This window comes from Pangasianodon hypophthalmus, chromosome 9 (assembly GCF_027358585.1).
Source record: "Pangasianodon hypophthalmus isolate fPanHyp1 chromosome 9, fPanHyp1.pri, whole genome shotgun sequence".
In the NCBI taxonomy this organism is placed as follows: Eukaryota; Metazoa; Chordata; class Actinopteri; order Siluriformes; family Pangasiidae; genus Pangasianodon; species Pangasianodon hypophthalmus.
Genome location: NC_069718.1, coordinates 26678712 through 26697922, shown reverse-complemented (window position 1 = coordinate 26697922; position 19211 = coordinate 26678712). Strand labels below are relative to the sequence as shown.

Here is a 19211-nt window from a genome sequence, read left to right as displayed (position 1 = left end):
TGTGGTGAATAACAGTATTTCTCTGTTCAATTAAAGTGGCGGCCTGTTTTTCAGCTTCTCTCCATCCTGAAGTAATTTTAGCTAGAGGTTACATAAAGCTGCTCTGTTACCTAGCAACAGCCCTGCGAATCTGGTTGGTCTATTTGCCCACACGAGCAGCGATGCTGGAATTGTAGATCATGCCTATGTTAAACTCATGTAAATTTGATTGGCCTTGGGACAGGCCAGTAGAGTTTCTGATATGTCACAGAATCACAGATGTCTAGATAAAAGATGAAGGAAGAGAGACAGATGAAGAGATCAAGAAAGGGATCAAACAGAAAGATAAATATTTCAAAACATAATCTCCTTTCATTTATCCTTATTAAAGTGATGTTTAGTACTGTGGCATTAACGAGTGCCAAAAGGACAGTAAAATCTGTGAGCCAAAGGAGTGTGTGTGTGTGTGTGTGTGTGTGTGTGTGTGTGTGTGTGTGTGGGCTCCAGACAGTAATTCATCTGGACAGTGTGTGTGACTGAGGGAAGCTACACCCCATGCTGGCAGCAGCCTACAGTGCCTCTGTAAACAGCATTTTAATCTCATCAGGTTTCATCTATCGATCTCAGTGGCACAAAGCCTGACAGCTGTATTTCCACAGACATCAGAGAGAGAAAGAGAGAGAGAGAGAGAGAGAGAGAGAGAGAGATTCTGTGTTGTTGAGTGATATGATATTCCCTGATCCGTCTCTACTTTTATCCTGCATACGTATATCATTAAGACTTATTCATGAGATTGACTCTCCTAAAATATTAAACACAGCAACTGTACAATCCTAACTTTATTAAAATGTCACAGTTATAAAAACAAAATGGCTGCTCCTGTCTTCTTAAAGACAATATATCCGGAAATGGTAAGCAGGAAGTAGAAATACCTCTGAACACTACCTGCAGCTCGCTGATGGGGAAATCCATTGTGTGTCGATTCTGATGAATTTTACAGAACTCATGCTTATGCTTAAACTCATTGCAACTGATGTACAGTATATTCAGCCAGACACGGGAGTTTGCGTGGTGTTGTATGAATTTATGCCTGCAGGAGTAAACCTCTGTCAGATTGGATGTATGACATTAAAACAAGGTGATGGACAGTTTTCTTGCTGGTGTTTTTTGCAGTATTTGGGCTCCATGCTCGTGAAAGAGCTGAGAGGAACAGAGTCCACGCATGACGCCTGTGCAAAAATGAGGGTAAGGTTTGTGATCATACAGAAGACCTCACAACAAATAACAAAATAAACATTAAATAAAAAGTTTTATGCTTCTGAACAACAGTTTGGGAGTGACTCTGACTCCACACATACAGTTACACCCAAACGATTCATGACTGCAGTGAACCCTGCCGAACTTTAACCTGGAAATGGTGTCTCTTTTTCTTACTTTCTCTCACATGTGTCATGTGGTGGGTTTTGTGTTGCAGGACTGTCTCTATCTCATTCTATCTCTCGCCTTCTCTCACTCATTCTCATCTGTCTGAACACATAATGTTTCGTCTCATGCATTTTCTTCTAGTTTAATGAACCTGGCATTTACTTGTAACATGCTCTTTGCTCTCTCACTCTTTTCTCTCTCTTTCTCTCACCCTGTCTGTCTCTTTGTCCGTCCATCTGTCTCGCTCTTGCACACTCTCTCTCTCTCTCTCTCTCTCTCTCTCTCTCGCTTGATCTCGGTGCTGAAGCAGATTTTGACAGGTCCAGGATAGTGTACACATGCTGAGGCAAAGACAAACGCTGACCGAGAAAAAGAAAAAGAGAAGAATAATAAAGCACCAAATATGTAACTGTCAGAAAGCTTACATGGTGTTAAAAGAGGGAGGGAATATTCATTCTGACCTGTTTAAAAATTAGAGTCATGTACTCAGGAGATTTGATTTTATAAAGCATTAACTGTGTAATATAATAATATAATATAGAGAATATATTCAGGGGAATGTCTTTGGGGTTTGGTAGATATTCTCTTGAATGCCTATGGATTGGGTTGGCTTGTTTTGCAGGGGAAATTGGGACACTTCTTTTTAGGGACGTTGATTTCTTATGGTTGGTTACACAGAGGTGCAGGGACACTGTGACATGCTGGATTTATAATGTGCTAGATTGGGGGTGTATGGTTATAGGAGTTATACTGTAATGTAATAGATTTGGAGGTGTATGGTTATAGGAGTTATACTGTAATGTAATAGATTTGGAGGTGTATGGTTATAGGAGTTATACTGTAATGTAATAGATTTGGAGGTGTATGGTTATAGGAGTTATACTGTAATGTAATAGATTTGGAGGTGTATGGTTATAGGAGTTATACTGTAATGTGTTAGATTTGGAGGTGTATGGTTATAGGAGTTATACTGTAATGTGTTAGATTTGGAGGTGTATGGTTATAGGAGTTATACTGTAATGTGTTAGATTTGGAGGTGTATGGTTATAGGAGTTATACTGTAATGTAATAGATTTGGAGGTGTATGGTTATAGGAGTTATACTGTAATGTGTTAGATTTGGAGGTGTATGGTTATAGGAGTTATACTGTAATGTGCTAGATTTGGAGGTGTATGGTTATAGGAGTTATACTGTAATGTAATAGATTTGGAGGTGTATGGTTATAGGAGTTATACTGTAATGTAATAGATTTGGAGGTGTATGGTTATAGGAGTTATACTGTAATGTAATAGATTTGGAGGTGTATGGTTATAGGAGTTATACTGTAATGTAATAGATTTGGAGGTGTATGGTTATAGGAGTTATACTGTAATGTGTTAGATTTGGAGGTGTATGGTTATAGGAGTTATACTGTAATGTGTTAGATTTGGAGGTGTATGGTTATAGGAGTTATACTGTAATTTAATAGATTTGGAGGTGTATGGTTATAGGAGTTATACTGTAATGTAATAGATTTGGAGGTGTATGGTTATAGGAGTTATACTGTAATGTGTTAGATTTGGAGGTGTATGGTTATAGGAGTTATACTGTAATGTAATAGATTTGGAGGTGTATGGTTATAGGAGTTATACTGTAATGTAATAGATTTGGAGCTGTATGGTTATAGGAGTTATACTGTAATGTAATAGATTTGGAGCTGTATGGTTATAGGAGTTATACTGTAATGTAATAGATTTGGAGGTGTATGGTTATAGGAGTTATACTGTAATGTGTTAGATTTGGAGGTGTATGGTTATAGGAGTTATACTGTAATGTGTTAGATTTGGAGGTGTATGGTTATAGGAGTTATACTGTAATGTAATAGATTTGGAGGTGTATAGTTATAGGAGTTATACTGTAATGTGTTAGATTTGGAGGTGTATGGTTATAGGAGTTATACTGTAATGTGCTAGATTTGGAGGTGTATGGTTATAGGAGTTATACTGTAATGTGTTAGATTTGGAGGTGTATGGTTATAGGAGTTATACTGTAATGTAATAGATTTGGAGGTGTATGGTTATAGGAGTTATACTGTAATTTAATAGATTTGGAGCTGTATGGTTATAGGAGTTATACTGTAATGTAATAGATTTGGAGGTGTATGGTTATAGGAGTTATACTGTAATGTGTTAGATTTGGAGGTGTATGGTTATAGGAGTTATACTGTAATGTAATAGATTTGGAGGTGTATGGTTATAGGAGTTATACTGTAATGTGTTAGATTTGGAGGTGTATGGTTATAGGAGTTATACTGTAATGTGCTAGATTTGGAGGTGTATAGTTATAGGAGTTATACTGTAATGTGTTAGATTTGGAGGTGTATGGTTATAGGAGTTATACTGTAATGTGTTAGATTTGGAGGTGTATGGTTATAGGAGTTATACTGTAATGTAATAGATTTGGAGGTGTATAGTTATAGGAGTTATACTGTAATGTGTTAGATTTGGAGGTGTATGGTTATAGGAGTTATACTGTAATGTAATAGATTTGGAGGTGTATGGTTATAGGAGTTATACTGTAATGTAATAGATTTGGAGGTGTATAGTTATAGGAGTTATACTGTAATGTGTTTGATTTGGAGGTGTATGGTTATAGGAGTTATACTGTAATGTGTTAGATTTGGAGGTGTATGGTTATAGGAGTTATACTGTAATGTAATAGATTTGGAGGTGTATGGTTATAGGAGTTATACTGTAATGTGTTAGATTTGGAGGTGTATGGTTATAGGAGTTATACTGTAATGTGTTAGATTTGGAGGTGTATGGTTATAGGAGTTATACTGTAATGTAATAGATTTGGAGGTGTATGGTTATAGGAGTTATACTGTAATGTAATAGATTTGGAGGTGTATGGTTATAGGAGTTATACTGTAATGTAATAGATTTGGAGGTGTATAGTTATAGGAGTTATACTGTAATGTAATAGATTTGGAGGTGTATGGTTATAGGAGTTATACTGTAATGTGTTAGATTTGGAGGTGTATGGTTATAGGAGTTATACTGTAATGTGTTAGATTTGGAGGTGTATGGTTATAGGAGTTATACTGTAATGTGTTAGATTTGGAGGTGTATGGTTATAGGAGTTATACTGTAATTTAATAGATTTGGAGGTGTATGGTTATAGGAGTTATACTGTAATTTAATAGATTTGGAGCTGTATGGTTATAGGAGTTATACTGTAATGTAATAGATTTGGAGGTGTATGGTTATAGGAGTTATATTGTAATGTGTTAGATTTGGAGGTGTATGGTTATAGGAGTTATACTGTAATGTGTTAGATTTGGAGGTGTATGGTTATAGGAGTTATACTGTAATGTGTTAGATTTGGAGGTGTATGGTTATAGGAATTATACTGTAATGTAATAGATTTGGAGGTGTATGGTTATAGGAGTTATACTGTAATGTAATAGATTTGGAGGTGTATGGTTATAGGAGTTATACTGTAATGTGTTAGATTTGGAGGTGTATGGTTATAGGAGTTATACTGTAATGTGTTAGATTTGGAGGTGTATGGTTATAGGAGTTATACTGTAATGTGTTAGATTTGGAGGTGTATGGTTATAGGAGTTATACTGTAATGTAATAGATTTGGAGGTGTATGGTTATAGGAGTTATACTGTAATGTAATAGATTTGGAGGTGTATGGTTATAGGAGTTATACTGTAATGTAATAGATTTGGAGGTGTATGGTTATAGGAGTTATACTGTAATGTAATAGATTTGGAGGTGTATGGTTATAGGAGTTATACTGTAATGTGTTAGATTTGGAGGTGTATGGTTATAGGAGTTATACTGTAATGTGTTAGATTTGGAGGTGTATGGTTATAGGAATTATACTGTAATGTAATAGATTTGGAGGTGTATGGTTATAGGAGTTATACTGTGCTAGGAAGATTTTGGGGTGTAGATAACATAATTTGCCGCATGTTGGGCTTTATGCGTCATGTCTCATGCTCTGTTTTGGGCTGTAGGAAAGTTTGGGGATTCTTGTCTGGGTGGCTCTATGATTTTCTCCTCTTGTCTTCTCTGCAAGAAGTCTACGGAACAAATGAAGAAAGTCCCTACCATTGTCCTCTCAGTCTCTTACAAAGGAGTCAAGTTTATTGATGCAACAAATAAGGTGAACAGCAGCCTTTCATTTGCTCTCTAACAATTATGAAACATATCGGCCTCCATGTAAATGATTTAGTTATTTCTCTCTCTCTGTCTCTCTCTCTTTTTTTCCTTTCTTGTGCAGAACATCATAGCCGAGCATGAGATTCGGAACATCTCATGTGCAGCGCAGGATCCTGAGGACCTCTCCACATTTGCCTACATCACCAAAGACTTGAAGTCCAGTCACCACTACTGCCATGTGTTTACGGCTTTCGATGTGGTTAGTAACACATTCTTGTAATTATAACATAACGGGGACATGGGGAAAAAATCAGGGTTGTATAATTTAAGCCTGGGAACCCAAATATCACCTTAGATTTGTCATGTTTTTCTGTATTTATAACACCTAATGGGGACATGACAAGAACTTGTCATTTATGGGGACCTAATTTGCACTTTGCTACAATCTAGAATTACTATAGATTGAATTTGCATGCACACAGATCAGGTAGTATATAATAGATATAAATATTTTGAGCACTCAACAGACACAGGTACAAATACAGATAATTCTATTGCATTACCCCCTACCCTGAAGGTAAACATGTGAAGTAATCACGGAGTTTGCACAATTCTGTGGTAACATAGAGCAATGCAAAACATGTTGAGCAGTGATACTGTCCTGTCTAAAAGTATTTTTTCAATACTTGTACAGGTGAGCTGAAGGAATAATGCCTATACATATTGAGTGCAAGATGGTATATTGTAAATGCAATGTTTAGATGTCCTTTGGATATGCTACTTCTGTGAATGTATTACCCAGGGGAAATAAGCTAAGAACTTAGCAAGCTAGCTAGCTGTTTAGCATTTCCATGTCTGTGGTGAAATATGATAGGGCAAAGGGAATAGAGCGGAGACCTGTTCATGTCTTCACTCCTAAGATCACTTTAAATATGAACTCCACCCCCCTCGTGTCACATGCATCCACTGGTAAGTAGACTCCCAAAGACAATTCAGGGTCATAAAATCTTTAGTATTTATTATTCATCCATTGACAAATACATTCTCAGCTACGTTGATGCCATGTCTATTTTGGGTAAAACAGATAATGATAATGATTTATGAAATAGTTATGAAGTTGGCCTCCAGATAACAGGCTACGTAGCTGTCTAGCTAAGTGAAAGCAAAGCTAGCTAACATTGATTGTCAGAATTAACATTATTACAGAAGAACCTGGGCATATAAATATCAATTAAAACAATGAACACTGTGTGCAGAGTGCAAGCAGGGACTCCGGCAAGACGAGCTATGACAGCAAAACTAAAAGGGAGAGCCAGAAGGTAACACAGTTTAGAAGGAAAGCCTAATGTCCCACTACTTGCCAACTAAAAACAGAGTATTATGATGTGAGATTGCTATTTCGAGAGTGGAACAACAGTAAACAGTAAACATTTCAGATAGATTTCAGGGAGCTGCATAAGGAAATGGGTCACCTCGCGTAGAGAGGACCATTTAATTCTACCGAATTCTACTGGGCTCTGATGCAGACGGACATGGAACACTTTGTGGCCAATGTCTGTGATTGCCTGGAAAGGAAACCACTGCGTAAGGTAACCAGAGCCCCTCTGATACCTATACCCATTTGAACTAGCTTCAACTCTTTGCACCAGGAAACCTGTGAACAGGGTAATGAATAAAAACTGGTTGTAATGGACCACTGCTCACAATTCATTCAAGTATATGCCACCAAAACCAAGTCAGCCAAACCTGAGGTAGATAAACTCTTCAGTTACTTTACCTCTGATTTGGATTCCCTGAAAAGATTGACTATGGGGAGAGAGTTTAATGGCAGAAGTGAAGAATTTCTCTGGTGTGCATGGCTCTCATGCAACACTCTCAGGGAAATCGATAAGTGAACAAAAGGGCAACAGGCCTCTGTAGTCATCATTCAGAACAAACAACAAAAAGCTTACTGGAAAAGTTCGCTGACAAAACTGGTCCATGCCTGTACCTGCACCACAGTGAGGCAACAGGGTTCTCTCCATGCTGCCTGCTCTTTGGCCGTTCTCTCCATACTACCTGCTGTTTGGCCATTTGGCTGTTCGCCACTGACCTGCAGGTCCGCAACCTGTCTGAGAGAGGAGGGGCCAGGTAAGCTGTCTTCCTACTGGGAAGACAAGGTGAATCTAGTTATGAAAAGGGGCAGTGGTGGCTCAGTGGGTAAGGCTGTGGTTTGCTGCTCAGAAGGTCAAGGGTTCAAGGCCCAGTACTGCCAGGCTGCTGCTGTTGGATTCTCTGCTCTAGAGGTGCTGTATCAAGGCTGACCCTGCTCTCTGACCCCAACTTTCTAAACGAGCTTGGATATGTGAAGAAAAGAATTTCACTGTGCCGTAACATGTATGTGACAAATAAAGGCAGTGGCTGCTGCTGCTTCTTCTTGTCATGAAAAGAAGGCGTGCTGATAGCCTTGTGAATGAAAGGAACAATGTGGTACAAAGGAATGCACAGAAATGGGTCAAAGACACTGAACTGGAGTGAAGATTCAAGAGTCAGACAAAAGGTCAGTGGGAGAGCTCTGATGAAGAGGAGCTAGATACAGTCTGCAAATTCCTAAATTATGAACAACACAGCCAAAGAGCTGTCACTCGTAGCCCAGAGGCACTACCTCTTGCCAGAATCTATGGTGAGGAGAAGTTGGAAAACAACATAGAGTCCAGACAGAATGATCAGCTTCAGGATTCTGAAAAAGAAATGCTAAGTGAGGAGGAGACAGAGCTGAGGCCCTTGCAGGCATACCAAGAGAAAAGACGCAACCAAAAATGCTAATCTATGAGGCCACAAATTCTCAAAGACTCTAGAGACCTTGGACAATGATTTCAATGGTGTTGGGGAAGACCCCCAGAAGACACTGAAAAGAAATCTGTAACCATAAAAAAGAGACAGAGTAGTGAAACTGGTCATACCCAGACATGAAATAAACAAACGGTATTTTGGAAAATTAATTGACTTACAGGACAGGATATTGGCGTTATATTGAATTGAGGGCTTGTTACTTTGGAGTTGTCATCTAGATGCCAGGTTTACTCCCCTAGTACCGGGTCAGTCCATTAAACCTGCCGGGTCCTTCTCTGTTTTCTATACAGACAGAACAGAAAAATCTGGAAAATCCCAAAGTGGGGGAGTCTGAACAACAACAACTGGTGTAACGCTAAGGAACATTGCTGTTCTCAAAAATAAAATTACAGTCTTATAAATCACAAAAAAACGTCACTTGCCTTTCACAGTTTATGACCTTGTTGTTGGAGAAGCTCTCATTAGGGCAATGGACGTCAGTTTGTGTAGTTAGCCAGTGATGCGAAGATGGGCATAGTTCTTACCTACTTCCTGTGTGGTCTTTACTAAGCTTTAGAGCAATCAGAAAACTACACACCACCATAACCTGGCTTGGAGATTTAATTTAACCATAATTTAACAGACAATGGTCAAGTCTAAAGACCTAAATTCAAATTACTATTATGGACATTTAATCGATTGGAAAACATGATAACTAGCTCTTTTGACTTATTATTCCTTAGTTTATGATACTGAAACTAATGCGCACGAACAGTTACCTTCGATACTATAGAGCCAGCAGCTCACACTCACAAACATAACATGTTATGATCTAAAGCAAAAAAATAGTACGAGGCGCCTATTTACAGCCTCTTTCAATTCAATTCAATTCAATTTTATTTGTATAGCACTTTTAACAATGGATATTGTCACAAAGCAGCTTTACAGAAATAAATGGATTCACAAAAAATATATTGTAAATATGTGAATTTATCTCATTTATTTCAATGCATCTCCCTTGTGGGGTTTTTGTCCTCATAATTCATAATTAATGCTAAAACTAAACCTGACCCTAACTTTAATCTCAGTAACAAAAATGAAACCTTTCCACTATTTTAGTTTTTTAAATAAAAACTGCATAAAAAAAAAAGGCATACAACAAAAATTTGTCATGCAGCTGCTCACACACAAATTCCTAAGACTTCTTGTCCAATTATTGAAACGTTGACCTGTGCTTTATGTACTTGTGGGCAGAATCTGGCCTATGAGATCATCCTGACCCTGGGCCAGGCGTTTGAGGTGGCCTATCAGCTGGCTCTGCAGGCCAGGAAGGGTGGCCACGGCTCGTCCACGCTGCCTGAGAGTTTCGACAGCAAACCGTCCAAACCCATCCCCAAACCACGCTCCAACATCCGCAAATCTGTAAGTGCTCATCGCGCACTCTTACACACGCTGGCTCATCTTGCTCTTCTGTGCCTCTGCAGTTCTCTTCCTGTCCCTGTGTATTAACGCTGTGTCCTGTGAGTGCTGCTTTCTGCCCGAATCTGGATCTCCACTTTCACTTCTTTCTGAAGTCTTTATTCCAGTTTGCTTTTGGCATGTGCTTCACTGACTGATGATACTAAAGTCTAAAAAAGAAAACATTCTGTTCAGGCTTTTCACTGCTACTGTGTGCATGTCAACATGTTGGAAGTCTATATACAGTCAGTTCCAGAATTATTGGCACCTTTTGGGTGCAAATGGTTATAAAAATGTCTTTGTGGTTAATTAACTTAATCTTACACTGTAAATGTGAACTGAACAATATCAAAAATATATATTTTTAACAAAAATTCATGGTTGAGTGATATAAAAAAAAAAACATGATACTCAAAAGCAATTTTTATGATACACAACATTTATCACAATATGTACAGTAGGTTTGCCCACAAACTGCCAGCAAAACAGTAGTGTTGCTTTTAAGAAATTATAAATAATAATAAAAAATGTGTTTATTATTAATAAATGTATTTTTATGTTGTAAAGATAATATTTTTTATAAAATAACACTGAAAAGAGAAAACTTTTAAAATTAAGTACAAAATTAACATCGTAGCTGTTTCCAGTTGTAATTAGTTTTTAAAAATAATAAAAAAAGATATAATGATATCTCAGAAAAGTATACTGTTACATAATTTATCACAATATCAATATTATATTTTTCATCCCCATTTTTTTTTTTTTTTTACTAAAGGGTGTTACTAATTCTGGAGCTGACTTTATGAACCCAGCAAGTGCGCTGTACTTCCTCTTGATAAAAATCCATAATTCTCTGTCAAGCCAGGTGCTTAATATATAGTATACAATCTGAATATTTACATATTTCCTGAATATTTATGAACACGTACATATTTATACCATGGCAGCAGGAAATAGTAGGTTTTGACTGGCTTTGGCTAGCAAATAAAAATAATCACAGTTCTTAGGAATTACTCATGATAGCTGAATTGTTTCTCTACATGTTTTATTGAATCCTGCCAGACTACAGCAACAGCTGGATAACGGTAACGTTTACCTGGAAATGTAAGGAACTCAAATATTAGTTGCATAAAAGAACAATTTTGTTGTGCGGTTTAATAAATAACATCTTGATTCTTCTTTATGTTCATTGGTTGTTATGTCTTATAAGATATTTTGTATGAGTTGTGTGCATTCAGAAGACGTGTGCATGGATCCATGTATGTGTGTGCTGGGTGTGTGTATGTGTGTGTGTGTGTGTGTGTGTGTATGCATAATGAATAAATAGACAGTGACTAGAGCTGGGCGATACGGTGATAAAATATTGATATTGTGATCAATCATGACACAATACACTTAATTTTTGTAATGTTGTACATTTTAATAAATACAGATGCTATTTTTATAGACATTAAGTACATCATACATTCTTACAACGAAACACTGCTGTTTTGCTGGCTGTTAAACAGCAGTGCCTGCGTGTACGTGGTGATACACATCGTGTGTCGTGATATTTTGGTCGTATTGCCTACCCCTCACAGTGAAGTGCTGAACATGATTGATGAGAGGTTGTTTGTGCTGTGTGACTGTGTCTTTTTTCTCCACCCTGACACACTGCCCCACTGACACACACACACATCCTACACCTTTCCCCTGCCTCCCCAGAGTCAGGACTTTGTGCGCTACACACGTGCACATGCAAGACAGTTTTGAAAATAGATTTCTATTTATAGCGCCACTCCATCCATAACCCCATATTCTATCTGGGTCAGAATGGCCTATTTTATTAGGTTTTTTTTCTATTAGAGCTGAAATAATACATGATTTTTACAACATGTAACAATATTAAAGACTTGTAGCTGCGAAACTGATGAACCGTTCTGCCCATCCTCCCCATCGCCCAACTTTCTTTTTTTTTTCCAGGAGCACCTTTAGTCCTTGGCTTCCACCACGGTGCTCCAGGAAGCGCTATTGGGGGTCTTTTCTGCCAGCTGCCATCAGACTCATCAGACAATATTCTTCCCAACAGGGCGCACCTCCAGCCTCCCACAATCAATAAATAACGGGACAGAATTCAATTCATTCATTCATTCATTCATTCATATACATATACAGTACATATACATACACACCAGTGGTGGTTTTAAAAAATAGGGGAAGCACAGCTGTCTGTTATGTTCAAGTGAGTGTCAAAATACTTTGATAAAAATCAAAGTATAATGTATAAAGTATAAAATCAGTATAAAGTATAAAATCAGGTCAACATTAGCAGTGGCTGCCATTTTGTGCCAAAAATGCAACTGAAGAAGAAAGTGACAGCTAGCTAGACTTATAAACAACAGATTTCAGAAATGAAAAAAACTAATCAGACAGAAGATTATACTTACAATTTAGGATGAAAACTGCATGGCATCCAGGCAGGACCCAAAAATGACGTATTAAAATTCTGCTGTATAATGAGCATTATTCTTTGCTCCCATTAAAAACACAATGTACTTGAATCTTCCACGGAAGCCCATAGAGGCACGACGTCTCTGAGCTTCAATCAGCGCTGCATCAGGGGCTTCAGAAGAGATTTTCACACAGGCTGTGCTGTCCACCAAAAACAGTCGGAGATAAATGACAAAACAGCACGATATTGCAGTGTGATATAATATGATGAATAATATAGACATCTCGGTAAAAGTCTCATAGACGTGTTTTAATGAAATGTTAGGCAAAGCCAGGCTTCAGGTGTAGTCTTAGAGCAGAGCCTGTGATACATACTGTACATATATACAGGTACGTAGGATCGCTACTCACCAAACCGAACCCACCACTTGGGTGTTGTGAATTTATGCTGCTGTTATTCTGCACCTGTATTTTTGCACCTTAACACTGCTATCTTTTATATATGTGTTGAATGTGAAACTTGTCTATTGCATCTCTGTCGTTTACTGCTGTAGCACCCAAATATCCCTTTGGTGATCAATAAAGTACATCTATCTATCTATCTATCTATCTATCTGTCATGAGCAGTGGAAGTAACATGCATGTAAAGTAAAAACTGAGCTGCTCAAAATGCATGTTCTGTCTGTCATGCTGCATTTATCATTCATATCACAAAACTACTTTTAACGTGCAGACTTGTCACACAGAAGGGTGGAAGTGAGAAATATTCTTTATAACAAAGTGAAAGTTGCTGAAAAAGCATGTGAAGGGGTATGAATATTTTGCTATTTTTGCCTTGTTAGTCATTTGATGCTTTCTGTTACTTCTGACTTATTGGCTATTTTAAATTGTAGGATCATCTGATGCACACGTGTTAACGAAGCAGTACAGCGATGTAGTTAGACTGCAACTGAGGCAGAAGAAACAAAAATGACCCGCTGAAGATGAGACATGCTTAAATGATAAAACTTTGCAGAAAGTAATAAAGAATGTCTGGTCTTTGTAACTATGAAAAACTACGAAAGTCACGTGAATTTCACTCAAACCTGCCATCAGGAGAGTCCCCCAGCATGTGAAGGGGTTTTTGGTGTCTCTTTAACTAACAATGCACAGACCTGTCTCAGCCATTGGGGACAGTGAGCTCAGATATCTTCAGAGTTTGTTAAGCTCTGTGTGAGATCAGTTTTAAAGATATGCGCACATCTTTTATTCTTCTGTATGCAAAACCCCTTAACCAGTGCTCCCATAGAGAGACATTAGCTCAGAAAGGGGAGATTTTCACATACAGTATTCACAGATTTCTCATTTTAAACCAACAGCTTGCATTTGAATGGATGTGTACATGTGCATTCATACAAGAGATGCAGTACATTAACTATACTTTCCATTTTATTGTTCTTCACTAGGGCAATGGAAAGTGAGCATTATAAATCCCCTGCATTTACCCTGTAAACACATTTCTTACCCTCACTGTTTTTTCATTTGTCCTGATTTCCCTGAAATCTCCATGACCTCCATGACCCTGATTATTACACCTAGGGCTGGACATAAGACGAAGATTTTATACACACTATTTAAAACAACAGTATAATTAATAGGCATGCATGAATCAATAAGTAAGAATAACACACTACAGACTGTGCACTTACATGAAAATAATCCACACCGGGTGGTGTGATGTGTCACAACGTGAAGCGTCATTACTGTTACCACCCTGAAGTGGATTATTTGTAGAACAACATGGCATGGAGTGTGTTTGGTAATTTGCCAAAAATTACAGTGCTTCATTTGTTAATAAACAACATAGGCGTCCATTTTAACAGTTTACAGTTAGATGTGAAGTTGTGGAGAGAAGTTGTGGAACGTCTGAGAAAGAAGTAAACTCCTTTGTCTTGAGGACTATCCCATGTTCAGAAACTTTACAAAGCACCGATACTGGAGACTCCTTCCATAAATGTCAAATAATAAAAACATAAAAAACATAAAAACATCAAGTATTATACATTTTTCTTTGTTAAACAACACATTTAAAAAAAAAAAACATTCATTATTAGTCTTAGAGTATGTGGTGCATCTGCCATACAAGTCCCTGTGTATGAGCTGTTACTATAGAAACAATAATGTATTTTTTTTTTTTTTTTACAATACTGCAGTAATTTAAACCTATTGCTCATGTTACAGTCAGACCTACTGTCAGGGTTGTGTTGTTACACACAAATAATGCACACCTTCTGACCACTCAGATTGTGTGGTATAAAATAGTATAACTACACCAATTCTGATGCAAAAGGAAAACGCAAAATAAATACAGTAGGCATCCAACAGAACTAAAGGCTAAACACTGAAAATGCCAGTAGCTTTATTCAGTGCTTGTAAGGGTCAGAAGATGTTACAGGATCACAAGGTAGCGTTAACTCTTCTGCTGCTGTACAGCGCAGCTTAACTGACAGCTAAAAAGAGCTCCAGAGAAAATGTAAGCTGGCTGTAAATGCCACACTGATTAACACGGTAGAGTAATGTACGCAGTGGTGCTCACGCTGTACTGTGTGTGTGTGTGTGTGTGTGTGTGTATTTTATCTGTGAGTCTGGCAGGCATCAGTTTGAGAGACATGACAGGTTTACAGTGAGGGTTAGTCAGAGGCGTGCGAGTGTCAGTGAGATGTAGTCAGTCAGTGTGAGGACTATGATGTTTATTAAGGTTCATTATTTTTGTGTAACCACATGACTCAGTCAGTAGTTCCAGCTGTAACATGAACCATTATTGTTTCCATAGTAAGAGCTCATTCACAGGGACTTGTACTCACCTGAGAATCACTCGCTGCTGAGGATGGCCTTGCATTGCGTTTAAGTTTGCCGTCAGGTTGCTGTGGATGGTACCACACAGACACCGTAAAGATGATTGTGGATGTTCTCACTTGGACAGATTTATGATTGCACTTGCTAAAAATTATGCTCAAGTCTCATTCATTATACAGTGGATAACTTCACCTGGATATTATAGTCTTAAAGCTAAAACTCTGCTGAAATCAACAATGACCCTGGTGCTTATACTGAAGATCTTTCAGTCACATTAGCACTGCCTGACTCTATAGCACACAGTTATAGAAGAGTAACTTCTGAGTCTGGTTTCTCTCCAGGTTTCTTCCTCATGTCCTCTCAGGGAGTTTTTCCTCACTACCGTCACCTTGCTCATTAAGGATAAATATAAATCTATTATCTATATCCAGATTTCTGTTAAGCTGCTTTGTGAAAATGTCTATTGTAAAAAGCGCTATATAAATAAAACTGAATTAATTCTAATCGAATTGAATTGTATGGCAGACACATAATCTAAGACGAATAATAAACATGTTTTGTTTAACAAAGGAAAAATATAATTGATGTGGTGACATGTATGGAAGGAGTCTCCAGTGTCAGTGCTTTGTAACAGTTATGGTGCTTTGCAAAGTTTCCCAGCAAAATGACAAGCTACTTTTTTTTTTTGAAAGAGAGAGAGAGAGAGAGAGAGAGGAGATGCTGGTGAGGGACTGACTGTTTATCATGGCTATAACAAAACCTAAGAGAGAACAGGAACTAACTTGTCTCGCTGATGTTCCAGAGCAATAAATCTTCACTATAAAGCATTAAAATTATAATATTAGTATTAATCATTGGTAAATATGTAATCACTGGCAAATCGCTGTGGTATAAGTGGAATAACACACTCTAGACCATGCAGTTATACGAAAATTCCCCACTTCAGCGTGGTAACGGAATGACGCGAATCACACCGCCCCGGCGTGGCGTATAACTGCACGGTCTGTCAAGTGTTATTCCTTACTTCATGTGGCTCCATATGGAACAGCCAGATAAAGAAAGGATGGCGTAGATCAACAGAAGGCATAGATTACTTTGTGTGTTTGGACATGTGTTGTTATTGTGTGTGTGTGTGTGTGTGTGCTGTTCCTGTAGAGAGCTGTGTGTGAAATAAATCTCCGACACCAAGGATACAAGAACAGCAGTGTGATTGGTGGCTATAACTGATGTAGTTGTTGGGTAGGTTTGTCTGTAGTATAAAGGATAATAATTTGCTTTAAAAAAAAAAGTTGTGTGCATTCAGATAACTGATATAAAATACAAACCTGCCTTTTTAACACCGTTTTTTAAACTATCACAATGTTGTATTTAGAAATGACTACTACTACTTAACTATTTAGCTCTCTTACTGCAGAAAAGGAACCTCAGCTAGGCATCGTATCTGTTACTCTCTTCAGTGTTGTCATTTGTCATCATTTTTATACCCATTTGTTTACTTGCAGGAGTAGTGATAGGAAATGTCTACAATAACAATACTGTGCCTGTTGAACATCACAATACATTCTACATTACATGCAGCATTATTGATTTATTCAGTGCCAATTATAATAAGTACGCTTGGGATCCCAGAGTGTTTTACTCTTGAACTGCAATTCTGTGAATTTCTTACAGAAAGAGAATTTTCACTGGAAATTTGCTGTGCAAGTCTACGATAGTGTGGCTACCAAATCATCTCGCTCTATCCTTCAGCGTTTGCTCTCTCCTCCTCCTCAGTCTGATATGTATGCTCTCTAACTCTTGTCCAGATGGAGCAGCCTTCAATGGAGCAGAAGGGTCACGGCAATGTCCCGTGGATCGTGGAGCCAGGACAGGAAGCCAAGAGAGGAGTCAACACCAAGTATGAGACAACTATTTTCTAATATGCACCCACTGTCCGCTCCTGTCTGTGTGTGTGCCTTTCAGAGCACGCCCTCTAGAGGCCCCCCACGGAGCCATGGGCCCAGTGACCTTTGACTCGCCCGTGTCTCTCCGCCCCGGTCCGGTCCAGCCCGCCCCGTTTTACCGTGGCCTCTGCATGATGTCGCTGCCGTGCTCTCTCTCTCTCTCTCTCTCTCTCTCTCTCTCTCTCTCATTCTCTATCTCTCTCGACCCCCCTTCCCTCAGCCCTCTGGCCAAAACACACCATTCACTTCGCTCTCATTCTCCTCCGAATATTAAAAAAAGGGGTTGATGTGATGTTTTTTCTTCCATTTTTCCTTTGTCCTCCATTTAGCACTTTTACCAGACACACATCCTGACTGCTTGAATGAGGACTTTAAATCCATAATGCTGCTACAAGCTTGTAACTGCAGTGTATTTCGGTGGGAGGGAGGGTCCACTTTTGTTCGTCATCAGGCAGTGTGTGAAGCAGTGAGCCACTGAGACTTAAGGGCCAGAAAAATGGGAACTGTAAGACTATTACCCTGTAAGGACAGCGTAAAAATGGAGATGAGATTGTGGCTGGTTTTTTTTGTTTGTTTATTTGTTTTGATTGTGTTTTTTTTGTCCCCCCCCCAGTGTGGTCTGTATTGGTCAACCTGGGGTTTGGCTTGCTATAAACCATTTTTGCGGGTAAAATTGCATGTTTGAAGTCAGGGTGTTCCGTTTAGATCCACTCACCACGAACAGCGTGTTGAAAACCCTCTTTAAAACCCTCTTTAAAAGTACTTTAATTGCTTTGCCTTGTTTTTGGTTTGGCTTTGAATGCAAGCAGCCCGGAAACAGGCCCCTCGGCCCGCAGAGAGCATGTGTTCTGGCTGTGTTGGACCGGCGAAGGGGGCATCTGAGAGGCTTGTTTTTTTTTCTTTTTTTTTTTTTTTCTTTTTTTTGTGGACGCTCTGGATAAGTGATTTAATCTCATTTGCAGGGTAATGCCGGACTCCCATGTCTATTACTGTGGAAATCAAAGAATGTAGCCAGCCCCCAACATGGACCCTCTCACACACACATTGCAAAAAAGGACAGCAAAATACGGAGCCTATGAGTGGCACTGGACTACAAACATGGCAGAGCCTCTTGTGACTGAACTTTTGACATAAAACTTGGTGTGCAAAGGACTACTGGTGTGAACCTCTGGCTTTTCTATGAAGCACACATATGAGCATACTTCAGTGGACTACAGAATGGCAGGGATGTGTTGAGTGTGAATGCACACATTTCCTTACTTCACTTCACTGGGCTCAGGCTCTGTTATGTGGACTATGTTGTGTGAGGGAGAAGGTTGGGGGAACGGCAAGGTACCATGGGATAGGACATATGCCATGGTTACTCATTTTGACAGACTAATTTTGCCCAGTTCCATAGATCAAAGTAACAACACTGGGGCAAAAATGGACTTTCTGGTTTGCCATGTTTTTACTTTTCACTCCTCTTTAATTTCCCTTCATTTGGTTTGATAGTACATTATGAATATTATGCACAATGTGAATGGATTGATTGCACTGGACAACCATGAAAGTGACGTGTCTCATGCCAAAATCACTACAGATTTGTTTGTTGACAATGCCATGCAGATAAGTATTCATTCTGGTAAAACATTTTAATGTCTAATATAATTCTATATTGCCATTATTCTAATCCTTAATTGACTATGTTATTATTAATTATTCTTCTTTTAAATGTGCAATTCTTGTCTAATGTTGTCTTGATGTTATATTATATTATTTTTATATGACATGTTGGGCTTGAGAAGAAAAGCCATCCTGGAAAAAAAAAATACTATTGTTGAAAAAAACAGAGAACGTGTGAAAGGCTCCACTCAATTTTGCTTTCAGGTGAAAAGTCCATTGTTTCTCATGGGGCTGATACACAGATGATGCGCGGATATTTTAACTATTTTAACTCAGTGTAACTGTAGAATTTTTTGCCACAATTCTTCTGTACATAAATATTTTCCTCAATCATTGTTCATATATGTAATGTAGTTTAACATAAAAAAGGAAGAAAATGAATAACAGAAAAAAAGAAAATATCACACTGGTTAATATAGTACCAAATTTTAAAGGTCAAAGTACGAGATCTCACTGTTGAAAATATCAATAAAAAAAAAACCCTTGTGTGAGCAAAGTGGAATTGTTAACA

At 38.3% G+C, this 19211-nt stretch overlaps 1 protein-coding gene across 8 annotated transcripts in view; it reads left to right on the top strand.

The window, feature by feature from the left end:
- The window catches only part of anks1b (ankyrin repeat and sterile alpha motif domain containing 1B), a 195284-nt gene extending 176073 nt beyond the window's left edge, over positions 1–19211 (top strand). For 4 of the 8 annotated variants that reach the window (XM_026919638.3, XM_026919636.3, XM_026919641.3 and 1 more), the window contains 6 exons: positions 1153–1224; positions 5476–5562; positions 5680–5817; positions 9624–9791; positions 16898–16989; positions 17998–19211. In XM_026919638.3, coding sequence (XP_026775439.1) covers positions 1153–1224; positions 5476–5562; positions 5680–5817; positions 9624–9791; positions 16898–16989; positions 17998–18046 — 606 coding nt within the window. In that variant the 3' untranslated portion in view covers positions 18047–19211. Of the gene's footprint in view, positions 1–1152; positions 1225–5413; positions 5563–5679; positions 5818–9623; positions 9792–11789; positions 13275–16897 lie in introns of those variants that run through there. The other 4 variants (XM_026919637.3, XM_034307152.2, XM_053237147.1 and 1 more) reach the window with 4 other exon arrangements.